Here is a 15,088-nt window from a genome sequence, read left to right as displayed (position 1 = left end):
GTCCGGTCATGAGCATCACGATTTCTGTATGTTTCTACCGCCTAGAGAGGGCGTTGTTTTCCCTTTCCAAGGGGCATATTTTTCGCTTTCATGATAGAGGGTCATGGTATCGCCGTACAGATATAGACAAAAGTGGATTTACTCGGTTCTCTGGTCGGAATTGCTCATTTTGGTCTCTCGATGGAGAGATGTCCCGAATGAAAAGAGACGAGAGCAATGAACATAGATGTGGAGGAAAGAAAGGTCACTCGGGCCAGTTTTCCTCTGTTTTATATTCGGAGAGCATGGACGAGGCCGCACTCGACGCATAGGTTATGGATTTTGGTTGGGCACGGCACGCATCAAAGGGCTCTCGTTCTTATTGACAGCCGTTTTGCACAGAGGAAATGGGACACCGGACTTGGGTTTTAGAGGATGCCCAGGTCACATTGTCCCGGTTGCTTTGTGCCTCATGAATAGATAGGACAACCAGAGCGGACTGAGGAGTCCAAAATAAAAAAAGGACAGACGCTTTTTTGCAACATTCGATTCTTTGGTGCCTCTACATTTTGACCAAATTCAGGTTTTACGTGACGTGATGGATTTCCAATAGGCTTGGCATTTTATTAGGAAGATGGCGTGGGGACACTGTGGGCAACAGGAGGATGGTGCGTGCTCTGCATGTGTCGTTAAGTTTAGTTCGTAATCTATCGTAACATCTGCTATGAAGGAGCTGTGGACTTCTACCAATACTAAGAACATCAAGGCAGAAAAAGGAACACACAAAAGTAAGTCATCACGGCGAGCGGCCCCTTTCGACATGAGTCGGCTCAACAACAGCCGGTAGTGGCTCATCCACAACAATAGCAGGCGCATTTACCCGCGGCCCAGGAGCATCGCCCTCGACGCGGCCCTCCTCCCTCTCCGCCTCATCGCCTCTCTTTGACCTCTTCAATCCGCCGACGAGCCTCGCCCACACCCGCCCCGAAGCACGATACACGGCGACAAAGGGGTTGCCCACGACGCCGGCAGCCGCGCCAAACCACTCATCCCGGAACATGCGCACCAAAACGGCCCACGGGAGACATATGCATGCCACCAAAACCGAGATGGCCCACTGGTCGCCGGTTAACCCCTTGGGGCTGATGGCGAAGGGGCTGCCGCCGACGAATATAATGGCTACTTGAAGGCCTACCATGAGAATGTTAATCAGGATAAAGAAGTAGTTGCGATGGATGCCCTCAAAGATGTTGAGCTTATTATCGAGGCGGCGGCTATTGAACTCGTTGAATATTTGCATCCATACAAAGGTGTTGAAAATGAGGGTGTCGAGCTGCAGCCGGACTTGGGGATCGTCGGTGTTGTAATTGAGGAGGCTGCCGCCGGCAAAGTACAAGGTGAATGTGGCAGTGAGTTGGAATATAGACTGCCCGATGATCATTTTCCACATCTACAAGGCATTGTCAGCTTTGAGGGAGGTTGTGGAGAAAGAAAGAGGGGGGAGACTATACGTTTGTAGTGATGAGAGGTGCCTTTTTGCCCTGGGGCGGACGGTCGAGGATCCTTTCGGTTGCGGGATCCGTGGCCAGCGCCAGGGCGGCAAAGGTGTCCATGATGAGGTTGACCCAGAGGAGTTGGACGGCTTTGAGGACAGACTTCATGTCTGGGTCGTAGACGGCGGTGGTAAAGGCGAGGACAACAGCGGTAATATTGACGGTAATTTGGAACTGTGGGAGGTCAGCATGCTACGAGATGGCCGTGACAAAGGGGGAGGTGGCTGTTACCTGGAGGAACTTCTGGACGGCGTCGTTGACGGCTCTTCCCCATTTCAAGGCTGTTACAATGGATGTGAAGTTGTCGTCCATGAGGACAATGGCGGACGCCTCCTTGGCGACTTCTGTACCCGAGATGCCCATTGAGAAGCCGACATCGGCTGCCTTCAGAGCCGGTGCGTCGTTGGTTCCATCGCCCGTCACTGCAACCGTCTCGCCGAGCTCCTTGAGCTTAGTGACTAGAACCCGCTTGTCCTCTGGAGATGATCGGGCGAGGACCTGCAGCTTGGGCAGCACGGCTTTCATGTCTGGGTCGTTGAGCTTTCGAAAGACGGGACCTTCCATGACGACGCCGCCTTGGGTATAAATCCCACACTCGGCGGCAATGGCTCTCGCTGTGACGATGTTGTCACCTGTCACCATGCGGACTACGACGCCTGCGTGCTGGGCTTTGCGCACAGCCTCGGGGACGCCTGGGCGGACGGGATCCTGGATGCCTACCACGCCGAGGAACACGAGATCGCAAAGGAGGGAAGGGAACTTTGCCTGGCCGTCTGCTATTTCAGCATGCGCGGGGGGCCACGATTCGTAGTCTTTGTAGACGAGACCGATAGTTCGGAGGGAGTTGCTTGCGTACTGCTCAATGGTGGAGAGCAGTTGGCGTCTTTTAGCGGTCGCGAGGTCGTCTTCCGCAAGGGATTTCGGATCGGCAATGGCAGAGCAGTATCCAAGGAGAATCTCCGAGGCACCCTTTACCAGGAGGCGGTATCCGGAGCCGTCTTGGAGACGAACCACGGAGCCCATGCACTTCTTGTCGGAGTCAAAGGGGAACATGTGCACGACCGTCTCGTTGGCACGCGTCTCGGCCAGAGACTGCAGGCCGAGATTATCCCTGGCGAGCTGGAGGAGAGCGGTTTCAGTCTTGGACCCGATGAAGGCGGGCTGGCCGTTCTCTTCGCCTTCAAAGGCGGTCGAGTTGACGGCAACGGATTGCGTGAGCAGGGACTTGGTGTCAGGAGGAAGCTGGGATGCCCACTGGGAAACAGACTCCGTCTCTGACTTGGAGAAGCTGGTTGTGCCGAAAGTACCGGCCACAACAGTCATTTTGTTGGTCGTCTACAAGCAGAATTAGTCGAACATACTGGTGGTTAGGTCCTGAGTAAGGGGCGTTTTCTACGTACCAAAGTACCCGTCTTGTCAGAACAAATCGTCGTGGCATTGCCCATGGTCTCGCACGCGCGTAGCATCCGCACCAGGTTATTCTCCTTGAGAAGTCTCGTCGTTGCAAATGCTAGTGCAAGCGTGACAGCCAGGGGTAAGCCCTCGGGTACAGCCACCACTATGATGGTGATGGCGACGATGAGAATGTCCATGAATGCAGAGGCCTTTACGGCCGAGGAGCGATCGTCGTTGGGAAGGTCGACGAGGAAGCGGACGAGCAAAATGAAGAAGAGGAGGGCGGCGGCGGCGCTGCCGAGCTTGGCGATGGCTAAGGCGAGACCTTGGAGTTTCTTTTGTAAGGGCGTGTCCTCGACCTCGGTGCGGACCGACATCATGATCTTGCCAAAAGACGAGTTCACACCGACCGAGGTGCATACAAACGTGCCCATGCCTGGAGAATTGTCAGGAATTTGGTGTGCGTGAGATCGATCGGGGGAGACTTACCTTCAAGGACTTTTGCGCCGGAGATGATGAAGGGATCCAACTTTCTGGGGTTGTGGCCGGCTTCCAAGGCCCTCATGACGTGGTCGCCGCCCGTCTTCTTGAGCGCATCCGACTCACCCGTCGCAGAAGACTCGTCACACTTGACGTCGTGGCCGTTGATAAAGATTCCATCCACAGGGACCAAGTCGCCGGGTTCCAGGTGCAGCACGTCGCCGACCAGAATGTCGTGGACGTTGATCATGAATGATTTCCCCGAGCGTATGACCTTGATCTCGCGGTCCTCCTTCTTGGCGTTCAGCTTCACAAACGCCTTTTCCTTTTGCCAATCATTGAGAGAGGCAACAGCCGTAACGACGATGATGGCAACGCAGATGGCTACGCCTTCGACCCAGTCTACTGGCGGCGGAGCACCAGGCTCCTTGTGCACACCAAATGTTTCGTATAAGCCCAGGGCGAGGGAGATGACGGCCGCCACGGTCAGCAAGATGAGGACCTTGTCGTTGTACGCATTCCACATCAGCTTCCACAAGGGGGTCGGCTTCTTTGCAGGGAGGACATTGCGCTTGTACACGCGGATGCGGTCGGTGAAGGCCTCGGACGAATGGTTTGGGTTGGGGGCAGACTTGTCCTCGCCGATGCTGCTCAGAGCCGACGAGCGGACGGCTTGGTCAAAGGAGATGGCCCCAGGGACAGATGTCTCGTCGACGTTGAGGCCGCTGGCCGTGTCTGTCTGCAAGCCCTTTGCGATGCCACGCAGGCCGCCCAGGGCTTGGAAGGCGGCCAGGGACTTGGGATCCAAGAGCTTGCTCAGCTGGCCTGGGGAGAAGGCGAACGGGTTGTTCTCCACGCGGAAATACTCTTCGGTGCCGGGATCTGGCCGCAGGGCCGCAGAGAGCTCATCGCTGATGCTGGCCGTCCGGCTGGTGGCCACGGTCGGGGTGAGGAAGGGATTCGACGAGGCAGACGTGATTGTATCCGCAGAGCTGAGGGCGCGAGGCCGCCCGCCGACCTGCAGCAGGGACGAGGAGGACTTTTCACTCGCCATGATGTATGTTGTGAGCGGCGATACGGCGGCATGTGACGCTTTCAGGACGCAATGTGGTGGATGTTGATGACTTGATGCTGCACGGCTGCGTCTGCCAGCACTTATAAAACAGGGACGAGCGAGGGCAGTTCATGAGATGTCAAACCGGCCGCGAGTTTCAGAGACGTATTTAGAGGCTGAAACTCGGCGGCCTCGACAGCAAGCGAGGCCAGATGATAATCGACAATGGGCGCGCCGGCAAAGTGTACGTGTGTCGTTGGCGGAGATGGGGGAGGCTGCGCCTCGTTCGCCTCCTCTCGCAGCCCGTCCATGGATGAGCCAAGATATTGTGTGCTCGCACGCCTGTCGCTGCCAGTGTTGGACTCTCTCTCGTCAGACTTTGTCCACTTTCCCATGGCAAAGGGGCGCAGCATTGGACAGAGTTTTTTCGTCCGTCTCTGTGTGGTTTGGCGACGACGGCCAAGACTTTTGGCGTCGGCTTAGACGTCGAATGGCGGTTGCCCGATTGGGAAGGTTTGGCCTGCGTCAACCTTTGAACCTTCCCAGTTCCCACCGCCACCGATTAAGCTTGTTTGGTGGCGTTTGCCCAAACGTCGGCGACAGAGCGGCTTTGAGTCGTTTTCCTGGCGAATGAAATGCCTTTGACCGAGTTGAGTTGGTTGGTTGAGGTTTCATTGTTGGCTCTTTACCCTCCGCGTTCCATAAACGTTTACACGTTGACCTTATTGGGGCGTCATTTAGCTGTCGGAGCGACTAGACTGCTCTTCGTTTGAAATACCTGAGCCTCGAAGCACCTCGACTCTCTTGCAGACACAGCCTCAATTGGCGGCCGGACTAGGTGCTGGACATGATGAGCCCGGTCGGCTACAGTCATACCCGGCATAGTGCCATGTTTTGCGAGAGAGGCAAAGCTGACCCAAACTTGGTATACTCTTCCACCAAAAAGCAAAATCCAACACTTGATACAGGCCGTGGTGCTGCCGTCCACTGTCATCGCATGCGAAACAAACAAGGTTTTCTTGTTATAGAGACAACTACATCGTGGCTGTGATGGTTTCCAGCTTCATTTTAAACATGGTTCACACACGCTCGCTCAAATTCATGAATACGAAGCCACCGGAGAATATCCCAGAGTCGGCAGTTGCATCTTGCCAACTGTCAGGTACTTATCGCCCGAATAGAAACCAAAACTCGGCATCTACTGCTTCTTGGCAATGAAGAATAAAGCCAAGTCAAACATTAGCCTGATTTGACTTCTGTACAAAGGCTCGATACGAAGTGTCAGTGAATAGTGCCCTTGATGGCAAACACACCCAGCAAAACAACGGAAACAGCGGACCTGTGTAAGTTGGTGTCGCGAAGTCATCCGCATGTCCGGGGATGGGGCGTGCCTACTCTTGTGAGGCAGTGCAAGCGGGGTTGATCATGATATTCGGAAGGAATAAGCGCGTAATCAAGTCTCCGTCATGACGAGATGGTATGTGTTGTCACAAGTAACCTGTAAAACTGCCGAATATGGCGCAACCCAACTGCGATTTCGACGACCGTGAGCCTTAAAGAATAGTGATGAGGCAGTGTATCCAGGGTTGGATGTCAGAAAAACTCTTGTATATGCTGAGTATATTGAAACTCTAATGGTGATGCGCCGACATGTTTCGCGAAAGACGTTGGACTTGACGATGCTTGCACGATGGGCCGCCAAGCCAGGTAGAATCAAGATCGTGCCTCGTCAACCGACCAATCCATTTAGCTCGCGGGGCTGTGCAAATGTTGGTGATGCCGCAAATTTTCAGGAAATAAGGTTGTTGATGAGGCCAAATCGGCTGAATCTACTCTCCCATCGTGATGATACTTGGTGCGTATCATGGAGTATAGCGGTTTACTTGCCGCCAAGACTCGATCAACCCACCACGGTAAGAAATGGAAGCAAGGACAGACCTCCTCTCTAGGTGGCGGCGGCTGTGCAGCAAGACGCGGAGCAATTTATCAAGAAAATTATCCTGAGCGGGTCATCCTTGAACGCTGAGAAGGGCCAGTGCCTGCGCCGGATATCGTGACCCGGTGACACTCTGAGTTCGCTTGCGGCTGAGTGGAGGCGTCAAGTTCGGCTGGACACATGCCCTCATGCATATGCAGCTGGGGGGTATCTGATGCACAAAAAAAAAAAAGACTGCAGCTCATCAGCTCGGACATGGTCTGAAAGCAAGGCACCGAATAGCCATGGCTCGACTTGGGTTGCCACCCTTCTCCGAGATGATGTGTGTCTTGTGGCTTTGGGTCCCCAGCCAACATGTTCGCCTTGACACTTTCCAAACCAACTAGTGTCGAATCTGTGCCCTCGATAGGAACTCCCAGTTCTTATCGCGACGTCGCATCGTGAACTGGTCGTCCGGAGGCCTCTCTTCTCCACCACGTGCAATTCATGTAGGAGGAGCCCGCGGTCCCAACCCTCCACTTAAGCTTAAACAAACGCATTCTCCTCTCGGAGCATAGAAATGTGGAGAAGACGATGCATCTACGGAGTAGCCAGGACGACTCGGGAGCGGGTGGATGTTTTCGTTCCTGTTGCGGTGAGACGAGCCGTCTGCCAAGAGTGGCGCAGCAGCTCTCCCCCATCAGAGCTCTTGAGAATGCAGTCTGTGACGAGTTTCAGACCTGTAGGAGGCTGTCGTATGGTTGAACTGCGTGTATACGCTGCCAGTTGTCGGTGTGTGTGCCGCAGATTAAAGTTGGACGACGTTGAATGTCAACCAAGTCTGTTGTTTCTGGCAAGTTTGCAGCTCTGGAGAGCCCCCACTTCCCCGCACAACTTGGCGAGCCAAATCTGGGGGTAAATAATCCTTGCCAGTTCAAGGTGTTAATGCCGAATGTCTGGGTTCTACCAAACTGATGCCACACTGCCTTTATCAAAAAGAGAGAAAGAGGGGGAGAAAAAGACTTTGTAACCGCCGGTTTGTTTTCGATGGCGTTTGTTTCGGCTGAGAACCTCCCCCCCTCTCATGAGTCATGAGTGACATGAGTGCTTGCTTTCCCCAAATCCAAACTGTTCAATATCTTGAACTGGGTATATGTAAAGCTTGCACAGCCCGTGAACTCTGTCGATCATGCTATGTGAAGGGCCCCACCAAGGGTGCAACTTGATGTAGCATCTGCGATGAATCTTTAATTTTTGAACTATTTTGCAATATTCGTGCCAAGTGCTTAGGCAGTGAGGCACCATGGGGTTCGATCTCCACGCCAAAGGGACCAACGATCCCCAAGACGTGAGGAACTGGAGAATCCATCTGATTGCAGTCATTGCGTCCATGTCCAGGGAGCAACCGTCTAGCTATTTCAACGAGGTCATTGAATGTTGAGCCAAAACCCGCAGTGGGATACGACACATCTGTCATCGGCGGCACCATGGCCTTGGACTCGTTCAGACAAGACTTTGGCCTGGCAAATGTATCCGTAACGTACAGAGATACGCTCCAAAGAAACATTGTATCGACATTTCAGGCAAGTTGTCTTTGGACCGTTGTTGACTTTCCCCCTCGCCGCCTTCTATCCGTGGAAGACTCATCGGTATCCTTGAAGTGAGTCCATCTCGCTGGCCCGGGTAGATCGAGTATGAAAATGGAAGCAACAAGTCAGAGCTGACCAAGGCCTCTGGATTGCCTCTCAAGCAGGTGGTATGCTTGGCTTCGGGGTGAGTGTACTTGAGTTCGCCCGTCCGCCTCGATTTGTACTTGCCAACTCTACTTCTAGATCAACTACGCCCCAAGCTTTTTGCTACGGGGCTCTATGGTATCGCAAATACCATTGGAATGATGATTTTCTCGGTGTGGCTTGTCGAAAAGGTTGGCCGGAGGAATGGCTTGATCTGGGGTGCGTTTGTAGGCAGCGTGCCAATGTGGTCTATTGGCGCATATGTCATGAGGGCAGACCCGACGCAGGCTGCTGCAGCAGGCGATATGAATTGCCATGGATGGGGCTGTCTTGCCATGGGTAAGCCATTTCTCCTGTATAGCACAAGGGTCTTGTTACTGATCAGTGATGATTGCCAAGTCTGTGTTTACTTGTACGGCATGATCTACTGTGCTACTTGGCAGGGCATTACGTGGGTGTACTGCAGTAAAATCTTCCTAGTTGGTAAGGAAAGGAATATACCACGCGAAAAATGAATCTTGTCCCACTGATATGGGGATAGATATCCGAATGCCTTGCACGGCCATAACTACGGCCCCGACCAGTGGTTTTAGAGTTTTCTGGTCTCAAGAACCACGCCATACATTATTACTCCTCTGGGGTACGGAACATACATGCTCTTTGGAGCCTTGGTGGTGGCTATGGGATTCTGGGCACTATTCTTTATTCCAGAAACCAGGGGTATGTGCCGATTGTCCAAAATGGGGCAACATTGCGCTAGCTCTATAAAGGTCTCACTTTTGAAGATATGGATAGATGATTCATGAAGAGCACAGTAAATACAGTTTGGCAATCCCTTGCCCGGAGAAGGACAATAGAGAATGTTCTCGATGAGCGACCGGCTACTTGCATGCCGAGTAGTGAAAAGAAGGAGGCCGTGGAGCAGGTAGAGAGAATTTGATCCCAACAGTAAGCAGTGTGTATTCTAGAGCTGAGGAAGACTTCTAAATCGTTGCAAATAGTACTCCAGATCTCCGTTCTACCATGGCCGATTCTGCAAGTGAAGAAGATAGTTACGCGCTTCATTCTTCAACTAACATTTTATTTCCAGCTCTAATTCTATACATGTACGACTTGAAGTCAGAATTGCGAACCCAGAACAGCGCTCTTTAATAGAATTCCTGAATTAAGCAAAGCCGGAATAGAAAATGCTCAACCAAAACTTCCAGCTTTGCCTCGTTTATAAGAGTCTCTAAGTGCTAAACTACTATAATTATAAACCTCATGGAAATTAAACTTAACTTATAATTAGTTAAAAGGACCTTAAATTACTATTACCAACTAGACTTTTAGCTTTAATAAATATCCCTATGGACTTTTGTGATCCTGTTACTTTGGTGTTAAAGATTGTAGGCACCTTCCAGTTGTTACTGACGCCTCCAACACTATACGCAACTTCCAAAAAAAGTGCCGCGAGTCAAACGCTCGTCGCAGGCGGTATCACACGGCTACTCAAAGGATATGATCACGGGACCCAGGGCAGGAGGCTCACACCACTTCTTGTATAAATAGAGCTCTTTGGTTAACGAGGCCTTGAGGAAAACCAAGGACCTTTAATACCAAAGACTGTTATTCGATGAATTGAGTTATGTTACTCCAAGCCTTAGCCCTTGTCACACAAACCAACTCGAATAACTTTGCTAGTGGTTAATATAGACGCAAAGCCAAGCCGACAAAATGATAGACTCAGAATAACCAGCTAAATAGTGTATTCTTTGGACTGGCGAAATTATCGTTGCTATGTGGCTGCATAGTTGGCCCAGAGATTACGAGAAAATATCAAACATGGTTGCAAAGTTGCACACAGCCATGAGAAAAGTTGGAAGGAAAGAACCGACATGGGCCAAAAAGTTCAAGACTCACGTCTCTTGCATGGTGAATCATCCACATGGAGCAAATTCAATGCGCAATCATCTCATGTCAGGATATGCGCTTAGACTCAACACTCCCCCAGTATGCACGAACAAAACATTACCCCGGAGCTCACCTGCTTCTACCATTCTGCAAGCGCCGGTTAAAGCCTTTCCGGAGTAGACGGGATCAACTACTAGTCCTTCAGTGCTCGCCGCTAGCTTGATATACCTCCTAGTCGTGTCGTCTAGCCTGCCATAGGCATCTCCATGCCATCGCAAATCGATTTCGAAAGCGTTACCTGTGAGGCTATGTTTTTCGAGCCCAATCCTCCGACCAGTGGTTTCTGCAATCCCCGAAACAAGTTGTATGAAGTCTTCCCTGGGCTTTGGGCCTGCCGCCACGCCTATCAACCGCCGTTGGCGTGGCATCCCGCCGGCTCGTTTTTGAAGCTCGTCTACCAGCGCAAAGCCAGCGGCCATGCCGCCAAGCGTACTTCCAGACATGACTGAGAGAACAATCGAGTCAAAGAACAGACCCATTTCTCGTTCCCTCGCCACGAGATCAAATGCCCATTTGGCGTAGCCCAGGCCCCCCAGTGGATGTGTTGACGCGCCAGACGGGATCCAATATCCCCGTTTCGTATCTAGGAGCTCCTTGGCCGTTACCCCGGGGTGTTCTTCACGCGCTGCAGACATGAGCTCCGTTAAATGCACATTTCCATGCTCGTTGTAGCTTCTACTAAGATGGGGATCCGAAGCATGGCTTCTCTCAGGGACAAGATCGTTGATGACCAAGACGGATTTAAAGCCCAATTTCGCCGCTGCTGCTGCAACCTGGCGAACATGGTTGCTTTGGATCCCACCTTCGGTGACGAGATATTCTGGCCGGGGAGTTTGCGCTACTGCGTCGGCCAATACTGGCGCAAAGTTTGTCAGCTCGTGGGAGAAGCACGACTCGGACACGCAGCTTGGTTTGGCTTACCATACTCCAGCTTGCGCAGCTTATTGCCACCGCCGCCTCCTAGGCCGCTGTTCATATCCTCGCGACATGCAAACACGCGTGCCGAAGGTTCGCCGCCCTGGCCAAGGTGTGATTTCAGGCGATCTAGAGGCTCGATCAACAGAGGTGTCGAGAAAGTTAGTGCCAGCCGCGGAATGGCTGCGAAGTCTTTGGGCAGCGCGGCCATGTTCGCAGTCTCGATGGCCGTCATGTTTTGCCGGCGGCGAAGTTGGGCGGAGATGGATTGGCGGATTGAACTAGATGTAGCTGGTCGGGTCAATGGTACTTAGAGGTTGATTCATCTCCATGTCAGCTAGCATCAATGTACCAATAACAGCAGGCTGACGCTTAGTCATTCAACGCTCGCCAAACGACTGCCTCGACGAGTCCTTGGCTCTTTGCTGATTGTCGTCACCGCAGTACGTACGCGGTCCGAGGCAAATGACATCCACCATCATCGCCAAGCATTTTGGCTGGTGATGTCAAGTCGATGTTTGTCCCCAGGCAACTCGGCTCCGCTTCGTTTCTCAGGTACTTGGGGCGCCACACAGAGCCCACTCACGTGCGAGTCTTACTCGGACTTGACAAGGGATGTCGTCGAATCATGTACGCGCACCAGTTCCCGTGGCCTCCCGTTTGCGGTTCCTTTGATTAAAAGAGATCAAATAGCATCCGATAATTTCTGTGCTAGCATGAATTGACACCCCTTCTCAGACTTGAATCCGCATCTCTTCGCCACGCGGCTGCTCGAGCCTTGGAGCCATATGCCATGATGCCCCTGAGAGCAGGCAGAACCAAGGGGGCTGTGCCGACTTGAAGCGGCGCCATTTTCTTCCTTCAGCGATTTCCGACACCAAGACACGCAGCCATTCTCACTCTTGCACCAAGTGCCGGCCATGGCTCGTGGACGGTCCCCCGTCTCGCTCATGGCGCGAAAGCCTCGCATCAAAATCGCTGCTGTAGCGTTCCTGTTATTCGTCGTCTACTTCTATTGGGCTCCCATTGCCGAATCGTCGACATCCATCCAGCGAAGCCATGGTGTTCCAGAGAGCGACCTGCAAACCTTCGCGTCGCATGCAATCAACAACACGGTCGTCATTGTCCCGGTGAACACGGGCATGCTCCACTTGATGGAAAACCTGCTCTGCTCTCTTTCCGCGACCTCCTTGGACCCAAAATCCATCGTGTTCTGGGCCCTGGATGAGGGTGCGCAGACCACACTGGACCGCAGGGGGTTTGCTACCTATCGAGATGCATCTCTTTGGGCCGAAAGCGGCAATCTCAATGTCCACGGCAACACTCCGGCCTACCATCGAATGATGCGCCAACGCCCGCAGTTCTTTGTCGATTTTCTATCCACAGGCTATGATGTTCTCATGATTGATGCCGATCTTGTGTTTTGGCAATCGCCCCTGGTCATCATGCCACAGAACGACAGCGACAGAGCAGCCGTCGACATGGTCTACAGCACCGATGCGCGAGAATTCTACACCAGCCATGATGCTTTCCAAGACGAGTATCGCAGAGGCTCGCTTGTGCCGCCAATTTGCAACGGTTTATTCTGGATGAAGAGCAACAACGAGACTATTTCGTTGTGGTCAGAGATGCTTGATGTGTTTGAAGCCCCCTGGTGGCGGGTGGGAATGTATCGGAGCCGCGTATTCCAGGATGACCAGCGCGGCATGGATGTGCTGCTGAACGATGGGCGAGCAGGGCTTGTTGGGCCGTTTCCGAGCGGCATCACCCAAGACATGATACCCAAAAGCAGCGGCAAGAGGAGATTAAACGTGAGGTTACTTGACCAAACCCAAGTCGTCAATGGCCAACTATTCATGTTTCGCGAAAACACGTATGCCGAGAGTCTAAAGCAGCTTCGCGGAGAGGGAAAAGATCGGATAGCCGCGCATATGAACTGGAATACGGAGTTGATTACAAAAGAGGAGGGGGCTAGAAGGAAGAATATATTCTTTCTGGACGAAAATGGTGATTGCAAAGCATAATATGGCAGAATATAAATTCAAAGGAAAACGTGAAGGCTTTATCCACCACGCTGAGGCTGTTATATGCCTAGTGTATTAATCACATTATAATAGCAACGGTAATGTACTAGACTAGAAATAGATTCTCAGAATTCTATACGTGAACAACTTCTTTTCAACTACGTCTTCGGCAACACAGTGTTACAACTATCTCCTATTGTGGTGGCTTCTGGTTGACTAAAATATCTGCAATTGCTTCGACCGCATTGGAATCATCGTCCATGCTGCCCGTATAAGTGAAATAAAACAACCTGTTAGCTTACGAGACAAAGAGGGAACCCACACAAAAAAGAAGATGCCGAGGTCCTTACACGGTGAATGTGGGCATGAGACGCAGAGAAGTATTCAAAACGCTGGCGATATTCCAACGCAAGAGCTAGTAGAGGCCCTACTATACAGTTATAAGCTCAAGGTGAGCCTCCAGATTGCTCGCCTCCTTTGCTCGCTCGGTGTTCCATGGGCAAATTGCAAGATTCCTCATGTATTGAACCAAGAGTAGAGTGGTTTTGCCTCTCACGGCGACTATTTGTTCCATCTGGAGGCTCGCTTCATTCCCAATACCTCTGATTCACCCACGCGCTATAAGAATACCATCTGCTGCGCTCGCTACAAAAGGCAGTTACACCAAGGCACCAAGAGCCATGAGAGCAGCCAGGCCGATTCCAGGGGCAACGGGGTTCGGTCCGGCAGCGACCACCGTAGTGTTTGTACGTCTAGTGGTTGTTGTTGGTCGCGAGATCGTCCCGACACTGGTTCTGCGTCGGGTTAGTTTCAGTCTTGATTTTTGTATAGCATCGCCATCTTTACTCACGTTGGACGCGCAGTAGGTGGCGCAGTGATAGTTGAGGAGCGGCTTGTAGAGGTGCTGGCTTGGCAGTGAACGCTGATGGCGGATGCGATGACGAGAAGAGCAGTGAGCTTCATTTTGATACTGAAAGACAAATGTAGTGTTGGTTATACCGGCAGTGTAGGTCAAAGTAGCCTTGATAAGTTGGAATGTTGAGTGTGTTGAAAGGAGTCACGATCTCTGGGATATCTTGAGCATTTTATAAAAACACCAGCTTCTGCAAAAAGGACTTTGCCGCGATGATTTACGGTACGTGAGTTTCTAAAATGAAACTCGTGTGGATATTCCAATGTCCTCCGTTCTGGGCTGAACCGCTTATCATTGCCGAACGCATTGTGTCATGGATGGAAGATGTCATGTATGACCAAGGCAGGGTTTGTGACACACCGCCAACTTGATACGGATCTACATGTACGGCGCGATGAGCTGGCAGTCGAGTATACTTTTAATGCATCTTATTGGTTCAACGGACGAGTCATGATTTCGGTCTTGTAGCGTTTGCTCTGGCTTGAAGATAGGCGCATGAAAGAGGTTAAAAATAACTCCATGGCTACAACAAGGCCGCAGCACCGAGACAAAACGCCCTCGTTTCACCAATCGACCATCCCTATTTGCCAACAATATAGGCTAATTGACTCTGTGACGCCCGCTACCCCGCACGCCGTAGTTTCAATTGATGTTTTTATACAGTCCAACCTTGACCCTTGAATTATTCTACATACATGACCTAGCAGGGGGGGTTCATAATTAATTAAAAAAGCTTAGTATCAAACCTTCTTTAATGCCTAATTTCTTAAAATATATAAGCTATAATTAGTGTATTACCCCCTGCTACCAGCTACCCTGTCAGGTCACGCATGAAGAATAATTCATAGCACTGAGGTTAGTCCGGAGTCAGGGGTGTTATCCCGGGATAGATGATTTGGAAACTGGGGGTTGCAGGGACAAGGCACTTCATATACAAGTCCCCTGTCAGAGATGAAGTATGTGAAACCAGCGGACGGACTGCGGTACCTAGATATATATATGTAATCATGCATGTTTCAATGGGGCTCTTGATGGCCAACTTGCTACGGGGGCACAGTCAGCTGCGAGGAGTTACAAAAGGGAACTCGCACATAAAAGAGAGTAATGAGATTTGGACATTATTCAAGCCACTTTACAGACCTACCTACTAGACAGGAGTTATCTGGCAAGTTGG

General features: G+C 51.6%; 4 protein-coding genes across 4 annotated transcripts; 1 reads left to right on the top strand and 3 right to left on the bottom strand.

Moving 5' to 3' along the window:
* Window positions 1-775: 775 nt before the first annotated feature.
* Window positions 776-4,461, bottom strand: MAA_09200 (calcium-translocating P-type ATPase; the record flags this gene model as incomplete). The annotated part of the gene is made up of 5 exons (XM_007827198.1): window positions 776-1,429; window positions 1,491-1,706; window positions 1,764-2,867; window positions 2,933-3,363; window positions 3,417-4,461. 5 exons carry the CDS (start codon window positions 4,459-4,461, stop codon window positions 776-778), a joined length of 3,450 nt encoding a protein of 1,149 aa, XP_007825389.1.
* Window positions 4,462-10,058: 5,597 nt separating this feature from the next.
* Window positions 10,059-11,212, bottom strand: MAA_09201 (1-aminocyclopropane-1-carboxylate deaminase; the record flags this gene model as incomplete). Its single annotated transcript, XM_007827199.1, has 2 exons — window positions 10,059-10,918; window positions 10,984-11,212. The coding sequence occupies 2 exons, from the start codon at window positions 11,210-11,212 to the stop codon at window positions 10,059-10,061; spliced, it is 1,089 nt and encodes a 362-aa protein (XP_007825390.1).
* Window positions 11,213-11,897: 685 nt separating this feature from the next.
* Window positions 11,898-13,001, top strand: MAA_09202 (uncharacterized protein; the record flags this gene model as incomplete). Its single annotated transcript, XM_007827200.1, has 1 exon — window positions 11,898-13,001. One exon carries the CDS (start codon window positions 11,898-11,900, stop codon window positions 12,999-13,001), a length of 1,104 nt encoding a protein of 367 aa, XP_007825391.1.
* A 658-nt stretch (window positions 13,002-13,659) lies between these two features.
* Window positions 13,660-13,964, bottom strand: MAA_09203 (uncharacterized protein; the record flags this gene model as incomplete). Its single annotated transcript, XM_007827201.1, has 2 exons — window positions 13,660-13,795; window positions 13,852-13,964. The coding sequence occupies 2 exons, from the start codon at window positions 13,962-13,964 to the stop codon at window positions 13,660-13,662; spliced, it is 249 nt and encodes an 82-aa protein (XP_007825392.1).
* Between the last annotated feature and the right edge of the window lie 1,124 nt (window positions 13,965-15,088).

The sequence above is a fragment of the Metarhizium robertsii genome (assembly GCF_000187425.2).
Source record: "Metarhizium robertsii ARSEF 23 chromosome Unknown MAA_Scf_2, whole genome shotgun sequence".
Taxonomy (NCBI): Eukaryota; Fungi; Ascomycota; class Sordariomycetes; order Hypocreales; family Clavicipitaceae; genus Metarhizium; species Metarhizium robertsii.
The sequence above is the reverse complement of the archived record's forward strand: the minus strand, read 5'-3'. Positions and strand labels throughout refer to the sequence as shown.